Source organism: Acomys minous, assembly GCF_964271855.1.
Source record: "Acomys minous genome assembly, chromosome: 8".
NCBI lineage: Eukaryota > Metazoa > Chordata > Mammalia > Rodentia > Muridae > Acomys > Acomys minous.
The window spans coordinates 115,313,298-115,327,333 of NC_140489.1; the positions used below are offsets into that span (position 1 = coordinate 115,313,298).

A 14,036-nucleotide genomic window follows, 5' to 3' on the forward strand; every position below is an offset into this window, starting at 1 on the left:
CTTAGGGGACCAAGAACTCAAAGCCAGAAGGCCTACCTCAGTGCGATCACAGGCTGAGCCTAACAAATTTGGCCCCCTCCTCTTCCACTCAGACGTTTCCATTCCCTTTCTAATCGCAGAGACCCTCCCGGAGTTCGATAGGAACGTGAGACTTCTTAAGGGAAAACCTCTCCTCCGTCGAAAGCCCCTCAGAAAAGTGGTTCCGGGTTTCTCCCCCATCCCCTAAGCTTTACCCTCACCCAATCTCCCCCACCTATCCAGCGCCCTGTCGGAAGAGAGGTTTTCCTGTTAGGAGGGAGCCCAAGTAGGCGAGACGACCTAGGTGGACACTTTCAGAGTCCTAGGGAAGCGGAGAGCTGCGAGGGGGAGGGGTAGCGGCTTATCTCGCAGGAGGGGGGAGCTCACTCCAAACAGCTAATGCACTGGCGTGTGAAAGCCCCTCAATTAGCACTAATGATGCAATCAGGGAGGGAGGAGGAGGGACCAGAAGTTCTGATGGAGTCAGCACCAAGTTACACACAGGGCACACACTCCCTGCCTGGGACACAGTAGCCCCTTCGAGACACGCGGATGCACACACTCCACAGGCAGACGTGCCTGGACACCAGTGCACTCGCTGTATAAGGTTCCAAATCCCCCACTGGCGAGTCAAAGACCAGGGATATCTCGGCGATGGGGGCAGAGCTCTGTCGGATAAGGAAAATCAGAAAGTCCTAGTAGAAGGCAGTTGAACAGACCATCTCCAAAACCTCCTGACTAACTCTGAGAATCACAGTCTCCACCCGCAGCATTCTCGCAGGTGCCCGGCCGCCTCCCCACACCGCCGCCCTTCACCACACCCAGAACCCAGGCTGTCCCAGAGCAGCCTCACCCGCGGGAGGCGGAACCTCAGCGCCTTCCCTGCGCCCAGCCCCGCAGCCTCGAGCGCCCCCCCCCCCCAGTAGGCAGCTTTGCACCCCTGCGATCCCCGCACCCGGGCCTTGGTGGCTAGTCCCTCGGAGCCCGTTACCCGCCGGCCTCGCCCCTCCAACTCCCCGCACCCTCCGGGCCAGCTCCGCTTTCAGCCTCCGGGTCCCGTTATCCAGCCTCGCCTCGGGCTGGAAACCCCTGCCCATCGCACGCCGCACGCCTCCGCCCCCCTCCCCCGTTCCCTGGCCTGAGCTCGGGGGGCCGCGCGCTGGGCAGGGCCGGAGCCGCCTCCGCGCCGCTTCCCAGGCCCGGCTGGCCGCGGGAGGAGGTCCCGCTGTCAGTCAGCGGGGAAGGCCGGCCCGGGCGGCCAGAGGGGGCGGCGCCGAGAACGGGCTCGGCCGGGCGCGGGGAGGCGCTGGCGGAGGGGCGGGCGCGGGGGTGGCTCCGGGCCTTATAAGCGGCGGGGGCTGGGCGGGAGGGAGGCAAGTGTCAGGCCGATGTGCCGCCCGCCGGGGGCCGGGGTCGGGGCTGCCCGGGCCATGCGCGCGGGCTGGGCAGGGGGCCGGCGCGGCGCGAAGCGGAGTCGCCTCGGAGCCTGAGCCGCCCGGGGCCGGGGCCGGGGCCGGGGAGCCGCGCGTGGCCGGCCGGGGGGGAGGGGAGCGATGCGGCGCCGGCGGGCGGCCGTGGCCGCGGGTTTCTGCGCCTCCTTCCTGCTGGGCTCCGTTCTCAACGTGCTCTTCGCACCGGGCTCGGAGCCTCCGCGGCCAGGCCAGTCCCCGGGGCCCTCGGCAGCCCCCGGCCCGGGCCGTCGCGGGGGCCGTGGGGAGCTGGCCCGGCAGATCCGGGCGCGCTACGAGGAGGTGCAGCGCTACTCCCGCGGGGGCCCGGGACCGGGAGCCGGCCGGCCGGAGCGGCGGCGCCTGATGGACCTGGCTCCGGGCGGGCCGGGCCTGCAGCGTCCCCGGCCCCCGCGGGTCCGACCCCCACCCGACGGCGTTGCGGGCTGGCCCCCTGCTCCTGGCCCGGGTTCCCCCGGCCCGGGCCCGCGCCTGGGCTGCGCCGCGCTCCGCAACGTGTCTGGCGCGCAGTACGTGGGCTCTGGCTACACTAAAGCTGTGTACCGGGTCCGCCTGCCCGGCGGCGCCGCGGTGGCGCTTAAAGCAGTGGACTTCAGCGGCCACGATCTGGGCAGCTGCGTTCGCGAGTTCGGGGCGCGAAGGGGCTGCTATCGCCTGGCGGCCCACAAGCTGCTCAAGGAGATGGTGCTGCTGGAGCGACTGCGGCACCCCAACGTGCTGCAGGTATGAGAGTGGGGTTCCGGGATGAGGGGGCTGGCTGGTCATTCTGGAAGACTCCTTGGTTTTACAGAGTAAGTCGCAAGGCGTCAAAGACTGTGCCCCGTTGCATCTAGGTGCAGAACGCAGATTAGGGAACCACTCAACACCACCCTGCCTGCCTCTCACCCTTTGGGTCTAACACTCTACCCAGCTTACACAAGTCCATTAAATACAGAAGGAAGGTCCTCCAAACTAGTAATAAGGCAGAGATTAGGAGTTGTGGCCACAGAAGACCCAGCTGTTGGCTAAAGCTGGTTGTTGAACACCAGAGTAATTCTCTCCAACCTTAGTGACCCATCTCCAACATCCAGCTTCAGTCAGCTCCCAGCCGCATATTGGTAGAACCTGAACTCAGCTCCTTTCAAAGTCCAGTGACATGTCTGGCTTTGGAGATGGTGGTGAACCTCAGTGGGGGATGGGGAGGACTGAAAAGAGACTGTATTTAACTTGATGCTCAGGGAGGCTCTCACTTCTCACTCTGCTCACAGGTCTTTGGAAGGGATAAAGGAAGCCAGAAAATGCACAACCTTTCCCAGCAGTGACCAAGGGCTTCCTTGGGACTTCAAGTGGGTCCACCTGAGCCACAAGGGGAAGCCTCAGGGTCTTAGACTGGGAAACTCAAGGTCTGTCAGTCTGAATGCTACACTCTTCAGAGTGTGCTTAGCCAAGAGACTAGATGGTTCCAAAAGCCAGAAGCATCCCCTCCTAGTAAGAGACTCTGTGTTCCTGTTCTTTGGGGACACAGGCAAGAAGGATGACACCCACCACCACCTGTCCCTCCAAGGCTGGACTTACAGCAGGCCTGCACAATGCCAACACCATGCAAACACAGCCCAATTCCCCTCCCTGGGGTCTCTGCCTTGGATAAGACAGACTACTCCCTTTGCAGACTGAAAGGGGACCCCTGACTGCTCTTGGCCAGGTGACATAAGTGTGTGCAGACCCTCCCGGCTGACCATATCCCCCACCTCACAGCCCTTCGGGTTCACCTTTCTATACCCAAAGAACTGACCAGAAACCCAGCAGTCCATCCCTTCTTTCCTCAGTAGTGAGAAGGGGGCCCCAGGCCTAGAGGGATCTGTGGGCCACGTACAGTAGAAGAGGCCGGAACCCTGCCTATACTCCAGGTGGCTCCAAGTCTCCCTAGAACATGCCCCCCAGTCCTAGCCAGACACTTGTGATGAGCTCTGCCAGGGTCCCAGGCAGCTACCCGTCATATGTGTTTATGTCTGGTTTCATGGCTTACACTGACTGGAGCTTAAGGGAGCGAGTGGCTGGTTACGTGGCCATTCTAACTGGGAGGACCTTGTTTTCTTTTCCTCTTCTGGGTTCTTGGGAACTTTCTGGAAACTTAAGGCGCCAGCCAGATTCTGAGGAGCGGAGAGGCCTTGAGTGACTTAGCATGACATTCAGTGTCCGTTAATTGTTCAAGGGCCTTTCTTGGAACAGGTTTGACATTCAGTGAGCCTTCCTATGCCTTAGGGAATCCTACCTCTCTGGTCTCACCAAGCATTTCAGCAAGTATCCAGCTAGACCCCCACCTAAACCCACAGACAGGTCCTTCTCTGCAATGCTGTGCTCTCCCCGCCACCCCCGTAATGAGGGCACTAGAGAAAGATAAGACATTGCAACAGTGCACATTTCACCCATGCCCTCACCAGCATGGCATCTCTTGGAACTGGCTGTGACTCTTCCAGTCCGAGCTTAGAGCTAGCACCCCCTAGCATAGAAGTAGAAAGGGCCCTAGGGAAAAGTAGAAGTCCCTAGTATATCTTAGGGACTGTTTTGAGGGTGAGATTCCCCCATTTATTCTCTCACTACCAGGCCACATCGTTCCCCTTGGCTTCTTCAGTTATGCTGCCTCTGTGGCCAACACGGCCTGCGTTGTGTCTTCCTGTCCATGAGGCCTCAGAGCTCTTAGCCAGGAGCTAGAAAATCACGTTGTTTTAATACTGCCTAATCATTTAAATTTTCAAAACCGTTTTGACTGTTTGCTGAACTAGGGAGGAGCCAGTGGACTCTCTAAAGTACCCCAAGACCCCTTCCCACCCCTGTCTCGGGACAGCCTGGAGTTATGCTGTGGGCTCTGCTTGTGAATGCAAGACTGCGGTGGAGGCCCGCTGTGTTTTTCCCAATGCAGGCTCTGGTCACCAGGGGACTGCCTGGGGTCCTTCTGTCTTTTGGACCCTCGTTATTCTCCATATATACCCTCCTCCCAGGATAGATGCCTCTGTAGCCCAGGGTCAAAGGGCACAGGAGTCTTCCCTCTCCCCACCGCATCATGCTAGGACCTCAGGCCTCAGATGGCCCCAGGCCCACCTGGGCTGCAGATTCTGACCATGCTAGAGTAGATTTCTCTCCCGAAAAGAACAAAGGATACAACTGCAGTGCTCAGCCTCATGCTTCCTGGTGGGGGGGTTAATGGCGTCTTTTTATTTTTTTTCCTGAGGGGTGTTGATTAATACCTCGTTAACAGTGCATTTAACGACCTCCGGGTGTTTAATAACCTTCAGAAGTTTCCCACAAAGGCTCACACTGGAGCAAGAAAATGAAAACCAGGCCCCAGGGCTGCTCTCTTCTTCAGCTTCCCCAAAGTCCATCCCAAGGCTGGGGCTTCCCTGAGCTGACTGGGGATGTGGAGGGTAACCTGGACAGCCCCTCATCCCTCGCATCAAAGCCCAGGTAGTCTGGTAGATTACCACTGAGTCTAGCTCCTCTGGTGGTGTAGGATTTGGGGCTCCTGGGATGAGAGTGGATGCTTGAGGCAAGCAGGGCAGCTGGGGGAGGGTAAGGGTGCCTGTATGAGGAGCTGCTGGATACAGGCGCATTGAGGCCATGAGCAACTCCCTGTCCTCCATCTCAACCCTCCACCACAGAGATCCTCCCTTTCCCCTGTATGGCTCGGACAACTCGGCCTTTGTGCTCATGCTCCATAGGGTGCTGCCTCTTTGGAGCCCATTGTAAGCCAGAGCTATGCAGTGTGTCGGGAGAAACACTGAGAAGCAGGCCACCCTATGAGAATGCCGCTGTGGGGGTGTTAATGGCAAAGGTTTCCTCTGGCCAGCTGGGTGGTAGCAGGACCCCCCTCCCCCCCCAGGTGAGGGGAAGAGTACATAGCACGTCATTATCATACTGTCCTGAATAGACCCTCCCTGAGAGTCACCCTTCACTATATCTCCCATTTATGTCACCTAGGCACACGCGCAAAGAACACCAGCTGTGCCTCTTTGCTTCGGGAAGCTGAGATGGTAGAGACGCCACACAAAGTGGAGTAGGGGAAGAAATTGGATAGTCATTTGCTGACCTGTGTCTTAGCAGAGGGGCCAGATTGTGAAATCCTGGTGGCGTTCATTTGAATCCTAGCTCCTGTGTTTATTAACTGTGTGACCTATTTAAGCCACACAACCTCGCTTGAGTCAATTTCCACACCCCAATGGTGGGCATAATGGCCATAGCCATGCCACTAGGGTGATTACAAGAACTGAAAGACGAGCAAGATAGCCCAGAAGGTAAAAGTGTGTGCCACCAAGCCTGATGACCCGAGTGTACTCCCTAGAACCCACAATGAGAGGCGAGAACTCACTCCTGAAAGTTTCCCTCTGACCTCAGCACACACACACTCACGCATGCCCTACACACCGCAATAATGATGCACTGCAATGAAATTTAAAATGAAAACCGGAGTACGCACGTAGTACATGTAACACAGTGCCTGGTACATGGTGGCTAAGCCTGCCCATCTCCCTGAGTAACAAAAGGCGAAGATCTGACGTCACCAGCCCAGTAGAAGCTAAGGCTTTAGGAACCGAGGCCAACCTTCCTAGGCAACACTGTTCTCCACTGGCTTGGGCTAAAGCAAAGGCAGAGAGAGGTATCCTCAAGGGCAGAGGGGCAGAGCACGTAATAGTCCAATCTTTCTCTTCCAAACTCTTCCCGGGGACCTCATAACCTGCATTGGCTTTCCCTCAGCTCTATGGCTATTGCTATCAAGACAGTGAGGACATCCCAGACACGCTGACCACCATCACAGAGCTGGGCTCCCCTGTGGAAATGATCCAGCTGTTGCAGACTTCCTGGGAGGATCGGTTCCGGGTAAGCACGGAGAAGGGCTCAGGCCTGGGCTTTTTCTTGGCTGGTTCTCCCTTAGGAGGCAGGCTCCCGGAGCAGCCTAGACTCCTCAGGCAAGGAGGGAGGGCGAGGGAGGAGCATTCCCTGGCTAGGCCACGTGCCAAAGGGTTCTCCCTTCTCCCCGCAGCATGTGTACACACATATGTGTTCATGAGGGCAAGCGTGTGCACATGCACAGATGTGTAGACACACGTACAGAAGTGCATGCACGCACACACACATGCATGTGCACGCACGCACCTTTTTACACTGCAGGTATAGGAAAACCAGTTTCCTGGGACCACAAATAACCTTAGGGACATCTGGTACAGCGGTTCACAACCTGTGGGTGGCAACCTCTTTGAGGATCAAAAGACTTTTTCCCAGGGGGGGTGCCTATCAGATATCCTGCGTGTCAGACTTACATTATAATTCATAACAGTAGCAAAATTATAGTTGTGAAGTAGCAACGAAAATGATTTTATGGTTGGAGGAGGGGTCACCGCGATGTGAGGGTTAAAGGGTCACAGCGTTAGGAAGGTTGAGAACCGTGGCTCCAGTCCCATACACTGCTGAGCTGAAGCCACATTCAAGGTGTGGCTTAAGGAAAATGTTTCACTATGCCCACACTCCTGCTGCTGTCTCACTCCTAGTGGTTAGTCCAGCCAAGGGTCAGTTGAAGACCAATGACTTTTCCCAATGCTCTGGCTTCAGCCTTGGGACCTGAAAAAGAGAAAGGCCAACCTCCAAGCTAAAGTCCAGCAGGCCTGAGCCAACCTATGTGTCCACCCTCAGATCTGCCTCAGCCTCGGCCGCCTCCTCCACCATCTAGCCCACTCCCCGCTGGGCTCGGTCACTCTGCTTGACTTCCGCCCCCGGCAGTTTGTGCTAGTGGATGGGGAGTTGAAGGTGACGGACCTGGATGACGCCCGTGTGGAGGAGACCCCGTGCGCTAGCGGTGCCGACTGCTTACTCGAGTTTCCAGCCAGGAACTTCACCCTACCCTGCTCGGCCCAGGGCTGGTGTGAGGGCATGAATGAGAAACGGAACATCTACAATGCCTACAGGTAACGGCCTGTACGTTTTGGGGCTCGAGCCAAGGAGGGGCTGGCAGAGTAAGAGCCCCGTGGCGGGCAGAAGGTCAACCAGAGAGAGTAACCTTGACCAAGAGGAGCCACAGGGGCCCAGTCAAGAGAGACTACAGCTGAGAGACTAAAAATAGTGAGCTCTAAGGAGAGCTAGGTTAGAGGGGCAGCTGGAGGCTTCTTAAAATAGTGTCTTATGCAGGGCCTCGGGCTGCCAGGACTGGCATGTCTCTTCTCCACCCTAGCTCTTGACCTTTATGAAGTTTCTTCTGGCTGAGAAACCCCGACTATGGGGCTGCTCAACTGCCGGGGTCAGACAGAGGACAGGGTGGGCTGGCACATGAGGAGGGGTGGGGAAAGGGACCCCTGGTGTCCCAGTGTGGTCTGAAGTTAGCTGTAGTCACAACTGTGCCCAAATTCCATGCCTTCAGGTTAAGCAGAGTCCCCAGGAGAGTGTGAGCATGCCTGGGCCCTGTGTGAGGATTCAGGCTCCTGCGCCACATTGAAGTCTATATCTAGTGAAAAATGAAAGGGAAGGAGCTAGTTCCAAAGCCTGGGCCCCTGAGCCCCTGGCTCCTGTCTGTCATAGGTTCTTCTTCACGTACCTCCTGCCCCATAGTGCCCCGCCTTCCCTCCGGCCTCTGCTGGATACCATCGTCAATGCCACAGGTAAGCCTCAGGACCCATCTGCTTCCTGTCACCTGCCCCTGCCCTGTCAGAAGTGGGGACAAGAATGACTCCGGGCCGGGCAAGGTCTAGGACCCCTCCTATTCTAAGGCAGCCTTCTGTGCTAAGGGCCTTCCCTAGCCACCAAGCTTTGGGCACAAGCCCCTGGCTTCAGGGAGGGAAGTGGCTGGCTTCCGTGGAGAGGACCAGGCGCTGCCAGGGTGTGCTGTGATAACTCTACTGCACTTTGCAGGAGAGCTCACCTGGGGGGCGGATGAGACCCTGGCCCAGCTGGAGACAGTGCTGCACCTGTACCGGAGTGGGCAGTACCTACAGAACTCTACAGGCAGCAGTGCTGGTGAGTGACCGAGGCGGGAACCAGGGGGCTGGGCAGGTGGGAGCAGGTTTAAGAGTGAGTGACCTCCAGCCACTAAGCTCCTGGCTTGCCCTTCTTAGGGACACTCTCCTCTCCAAAGGCCACTCTCCAGGTTCACTTGGAGTCCTCACACAGACCGAGTTTTCACCTTGAAGTCCCATCTCTGACTGACCTAGAACAGCTAGCATTCTGCCCTGAGCACTGGGCTAAGCACTGACACCCTCTCTATGAATGGCTTCCAACCCCTCCGTGAGCTGGCTGTATGACTTACCTTCCCCCCCACCCCAGGCGGGGGCCTCGTTTTCCTCATCTGTGAATTGGGTTCAAAATAATTCACCTAGCAAAATTCTTATGGGGATTAAATAGCCTGCAAGGTGTGTAGAAGCAATTAGCACACTTCCGGTTCCACAGCTGGAATGCAATGCACAGTTTGCTTCTCTTTCCTTCCTCTGCACTCCTGGGGCATGGAGGGCAGCTGCAGGAGGGGGCAGCCCACTCTGAAGCCAGCCAAGAAGCTACTTCTCTCAGGGATGGGGAGAATTACAGCTACTGTTCCAGGCAGTGGTCCCTCTACAGAAGCCTTAGGGTTTAGCTGTGGTTGGCAGGAGGGGGGGGGGAGGGAAGGGGTGGGCAGCCTCTGTTTTCAAGGAGGCCTGGCTAGCCTTAGGGGTGGGGGAGCCCTCGTTAGCCCTGTAAATAAAGTTTAACGAGGTGAACAATGGTTGGCTCTATCCCCGAGGACTCCGTTTATGGGGCCATAAATCACAGGCAACCCTGCCTGGACTTTGGTCTAGTCCCTGGCAGGAGACTAGGCAGGAGGGTGGGGTGGCCAGAGGCCCATGGCTTCTGCATGATCAGTCAGCGACTGGGGCTCCCGGGGGCAGTTGGGAAAGTCCAGAGAGCCAGAGGCCTACCCCTCAGCCTCTTGTGGAGTCATCTCTGGTGCTCTGGACCACAGGGAAGCCTCAACCCTTCTCAAACACTTGAACCCTGAATTGTTGTGTTCTGGCTTAATCTACATGGCTCTAAACCTCAAAATTCCTTGACGGAGGTCCCAGGCCTATCTTAGGTGCTTAGTTGGCCTCTTCCCAGAGTCAGGACAAGTATATCTGAGGGGCTCTGAAATCACGCCACGTGGCAGATCCACATGAAGGTTTCATTAGGAGAGACATACAGAGACAGTCTATGGGGACACATTGGGGGGCGGGGAAGGAGGAATTCCCTTTATAAGTTTATCTAGCGCATGCGCAGAGGCACATGCGGGGGTGGGGGATGGGAGAGATTTCCTTTATAAGTCGACCTAGCTAATGCACAGAAAGTACACACACATGCGTAGAGTGTGCACACTTGGCTCAAGGGACCTGAATCCTGCCAGCTGGCGATGACGTGTTTCTGATGGCATGCTTAAGGGTGGCTTTGGTGTTGCCTGTTTTCCCACGGTCATCAGGGCCTTTTTTGGGCTGGCTGTATCGCTGCCTGTTCACTAACACTTGCAACACATGGGCAGGACTGGAATCTAAACAGAAATCCCCAGGCTCCACCCCACACTTTCTCATCTGCATCTTAATAATACTTCATGGAGATACATATGTACCAGGATATCTGAGAAGCCCCATTCTAAATGTCTGAACTGCCCTGACCTCATTACCCAACACAGACAGCTGGTATCTCTGAGTGTGTACCTGGCCCACACATGCCCCCCCCCCCCCCCCCCGTTTCCCCTGTGCTGTTTAAACTAGCTACGTGGCCTTAAATCTAAGAGATGTGCAGGGACTCAAATCCACATCCGTGCCTGGCTGTCAAGCTGGTTGCCTTCGTTTCCACGTTGGTGGTGTTGGCCGGGACATCAGCATCCTATCCACAGAGTGGTCCTCGGCTCGCCCTTACACAAGCACACAGTTCTCACTTTCTGCCCTTCATCCCTCAGAGTACCAGCGCATTCCAGATAGTACCATCCCCCAGGAGAACTATCGCTGCTGGCCATCCTACCACCATGGTGGCTGCCTTCTGTCTGTGTTCAACCTGGCCGAGGCTGTAGATGTCTGTGAGAGCCATGCTCAGTGCCGTGCCTTTGTGGTCACCAACCAGACCACCTGGACAGGTGAGCCAGAGGGAGGGGGTATCTCAAAGGAGTGGCTAGACTTCTCCAAAGGATGTGAAAGATAGAGGCCCCCCTGCCTCAGAAAAGCCAGAGGGAAGGCAGAGATGCTAAAAGAGATATGTACATGTGTCCTTCAAGGCAGTCACTTTATAGAGAGTGGCCTTGCCTCCAAGGGGAAAGTTACCTAAACCTCTGTTCATCTCTGCCCCTAGGTCGGAAGCTGGTCTTCTTTAAGACTGGATGGAGCCAAGTGGTCCACGATGCCAGCAAGACCATTTATGTGAAGGCCTCTGGGTGACTGGTTGTGGGCTCAGCTGACCAGCTGGCATCTTCGCCAGTTGGGCTTGCCTGCTGCAGGAGTGACGGCACACTCGAGACATTTGCATATCACCTGGGAACCCCTGCAGACAAGGCTGTCATCCCAGAGCCAGTGACATGACCAGGACAAACGTGCAATATGCAAAATGTTAAAATGTGAGTTTGCCAGCTGAGGTCTTGAGACTGTTGCTCCCAGCCTGGGAATCCCTGGCTGGGATCTGACTGCCTCTCCTGAGCTCTGGGCTTTGAAAGCAGGGCCTCAGGCTGGTCTTAACTGGGACAGTTCCACGGGCAGTCACCGCATTCGTGGTTTGAGAATGTAGCCAGAACACTGCTGCATCTGTAAGCCACAGCGGGCAGAAGCTGCATTGTGACAGTCATAAAGTGTTCTCTGAGCTCAGCTCCAAACGGAGAGCCCGGGGATGCTCCAAGATGTGAGAAAAGCAGTACCTGGGAAGGCTGTCTCTGGCTTCTCCCTAGAGGTTGCTCCTAGACCAGCCCAGGGGTCATGGGCAGCAGTGCACACATCCATATGAGCCAAGACTGGAGTGGAGGAGCAGATTGCGTTTGAGCCAGGACCTGGGGCGGGGTAGGGTCGGGGCCTTTCTGCCTCATTTGCTTTCAGTGAAAGCCACCTAGCAGCCAGAACCAGGCTCTTCCCCCTCCTGGAGTTTGCATATCCAGAAGCTTTTTTACTTCTTGTTCATTAAATTGTTTATTTTTGTAAAAAAAAAATTAATCAATTAATAAAATGACATTTCGTGACAAATACTCCTCTCCGTCATGAATTCTTGAGAAACTTTTTACTCGACCCCGATTATGTCTCTAGTGCATTTGGATGGTGGTGTCCGCCTAATGGAGCGTGGAAACCTGTGAGTAGCAGAATCTCTGTGGCAAACCCTGAAGATGAAATGCTGTGTTTTCAGCCTCTTCTCCCATGATGCCTATTTCCCACCTGACCCTCCAAGCCACACCCTGAGGGTGGATCCCTTTCTCTCAAGGAGGCTCTCATTTTGACACGTTTTTACTTTCTGTGCACGAAGCCTTAACCCAATAGTGTCACCCTTGTAGTAATATGCCGGCAGTCTTGATTAACTGATGGAGAAATAAAGTAGGAGGTTTCCAAGCAACCTACAGGCAGATTGGCCGTGCCTGGTGCAGCCTCTGCGTTGGTCATCGCCACTGCCCCACCACACGTTCACAGGCACTTTTCCTTTTCTTTCTTGGGATTTGGCTTTTCAAGACAGGGTTTCTCTGTGTAACAGCCCCGGCTGTCCTGGACTCACTGTGTGGCCCAGGCTGGCCTTGGAACTCACAGAGATCCCCCTGCCTCTTCCTCCCAAGTGCTGGGATTAAAGGTGTGCGCCACCACCCCCCAGCTTGGCACTTTTCTTTCTTCGACCCTTTCTCTAAGCAAGAACTATGTGGGGAGTGATGAGAAAGAAGGATCCATAGAAGAAGCAGCTTTGATTTTCTGGATTTAGCGAGAACAATCTTACAGGGGTGTATGATACCCAAAGCAAAAGTGATAAAGCGGGGTCTGGGAGGGGAGAAAAAGGGAAGAGGAATCTGGATTAGAGTCTGAGAGTGCAAGGAGCTAAGGCATACAGTATTTTCAGAAAGATTCACACAGAGGTAACTGAAGGCACAGTAGGCAGTTTCTCCCTCCAACTAGTGAGCCTTGCCTCACCCAGTTCTGGGGACAGAAATGGCCACACTTAGACCTGTAAATTTCAGGGGGGAAAAATTGCAATCTTGAGTGGAAAGGCAACTGCCCAGAAAGGGATATTGCTATTGCAAAGCGACATCTTTCCTCCCTCCAGATGGTCACCCACCCATAGCCACCTAGCTCTCAGTTCCTGCCTACATTGTTTTCTCCTCCTGGAGAACGTCAGCACCAGATCCCAACACCTGCTCTGTCCCACCACACTGTAGTAACCAAGCTTTACGGGAACAGTAGGCAGGAAGTAATACTTTCATCTGCTGAAGCCTCGGTGACATCAGAAAAGGGAAGCCTGCTGGGTGGGGGCACATGGGTCTATTCCAAAGTCGGGGACGACAGAAGCAACATGAGGGGCAATGTAGCTTGGTGGTTCTCTGTGAGGCTCCAGAACCTCACGGGCATAGACGGCCAGCGGCCCTAGGAAATACTGCCTTTGGTCACTGTGTTATCTGGCTAAAATAACTTCCCTGAGTTTATTTGTCTGCAGATTTTAGGGTGATGCTATCTGAAGAATTGGAATGAATGAAATTCTGTCCATAGCCGGTGTCAACCGACCGACGCTGTTAAGTGCCCTGGTCACACTATCAAACACTGCCACTGTGTCATCAGTTCCCTGAGCACTCGGTACTTGCCTGCATGTTACTAGTCAACTCATTACTCGTTGTTTGCCTGTGATCTGTTCACAAAGAACAATCCGGGCTGCTACAGGGAGCAAGGCCTAGCGGACTGTCAGAGTACCCCTGCCTAGGATGCCCCCCACCCCCCAAGCAAGCACTGCCTTTGACTAGGAGGGGAGAGGCCCAGCTCCCCAGCCAGTGCCCTGGGAGTTGAGTATGCGGTGGACAGAAAAGCTAGGAAGAGGATTAACGTGAAAGCAGAAAATGGGATTAGGAGACTTTGAGGATAATGTACCCACCCACCTCCTGTCCATGACAAGGGCTTCTGGCGTTTTTATCCTGTGGCTGAACATGTAAAACATGGTTGCCCCCTGCTCCCGGATCAAGAGGCAAAGAGAGTTGCTGGGCTCTGACTAGCATTGTTCTGAGACCATCTGTTCTTCTGTCCTCTTCCCGTTTAATTCTCATGGCAACCGTGAGATGGGTGTGTGTCCTGAGGGCTGAAGAGCCAGGATCTAGCCTGAGTATTCCAAAGCCTGGGACCCCCTTCTCTCTGCATAGCAATCTCTGAAGGCTGGCGTCACCCACAGGACTGGTGATCCACTCCCACATGCTGCTGAGAAAAGAACTCCAGGCTACACCACAGCTTTGATGGGCTGGTCCATAGACGGAGAACCAGGACTGGCATCATCACATACACTGACATCATCATACACGACGAGGATGTCCCCTAAAGGGTCTGTCCCTGAAGGAGCTTTTTTGAGGCCTGCCACACAGGAATCCCACTTCTATTCACC

General features: G+C 55.5%; 1 protein-coding gene across 1 annotated transcript; it reads left to right on the forward strand.

Annotated features, from left to right (window-relative positions):
- Positions 1-1,401: 1,401 nt before the first annotated feature.
- On the forward strand, positions 1,402-11,683 carry PKDCC (protein kinase domain containing, cytoplasmic). The gene is made up of 7 exons (XM_084793640.1): positions 1,402-2,210; positions 6,216-6,338; positions 7,149-7,420; positions 8,028-8,107; positions 8,358-8,462; positions 10,408-10,581; positions 10,794-11,683. The coding sequence occupies exons 1-7, from the start codon at positions 1,572-1,574 to the stop codon at positions 10,877-10,879; spliced, it is 1,479 nt and encodes a 492-aa protein (XP_084649766.1). The 5' UTR covers positions 1,402-1,571; the 3' UTR covers positions 10,880-11,683.
- The last annotated feature ends 2,353 nt before the right edge of the window (positions 11,684-14,036 follow it).

Bases quoted from the DNA above. Each gene is read 5' to 3' on its own strand.
- PKDCC (XM_084793640.1), top strand. From the start codon at position 1,572: ATGCGGCGCCGGCGGGCGGCCGTGGCCGCGGGTTTCTGCGCCTCCTTC. The intron at 2,211-6,215 runs GTATGAGAGTGG...GCTTTCCCTCAG, and splicing joins GGCACCCCAACGTGCTGCAG to CTCTATGGCTATTGCTATCA. The intron at 10,582-10,793 runs GTGAGCCAGAGG...CTCTGCCCCTAG, and splicing joins CAACCAGACCACCTGGACAG to GTCGGAAGCTGGTCTTCTTT.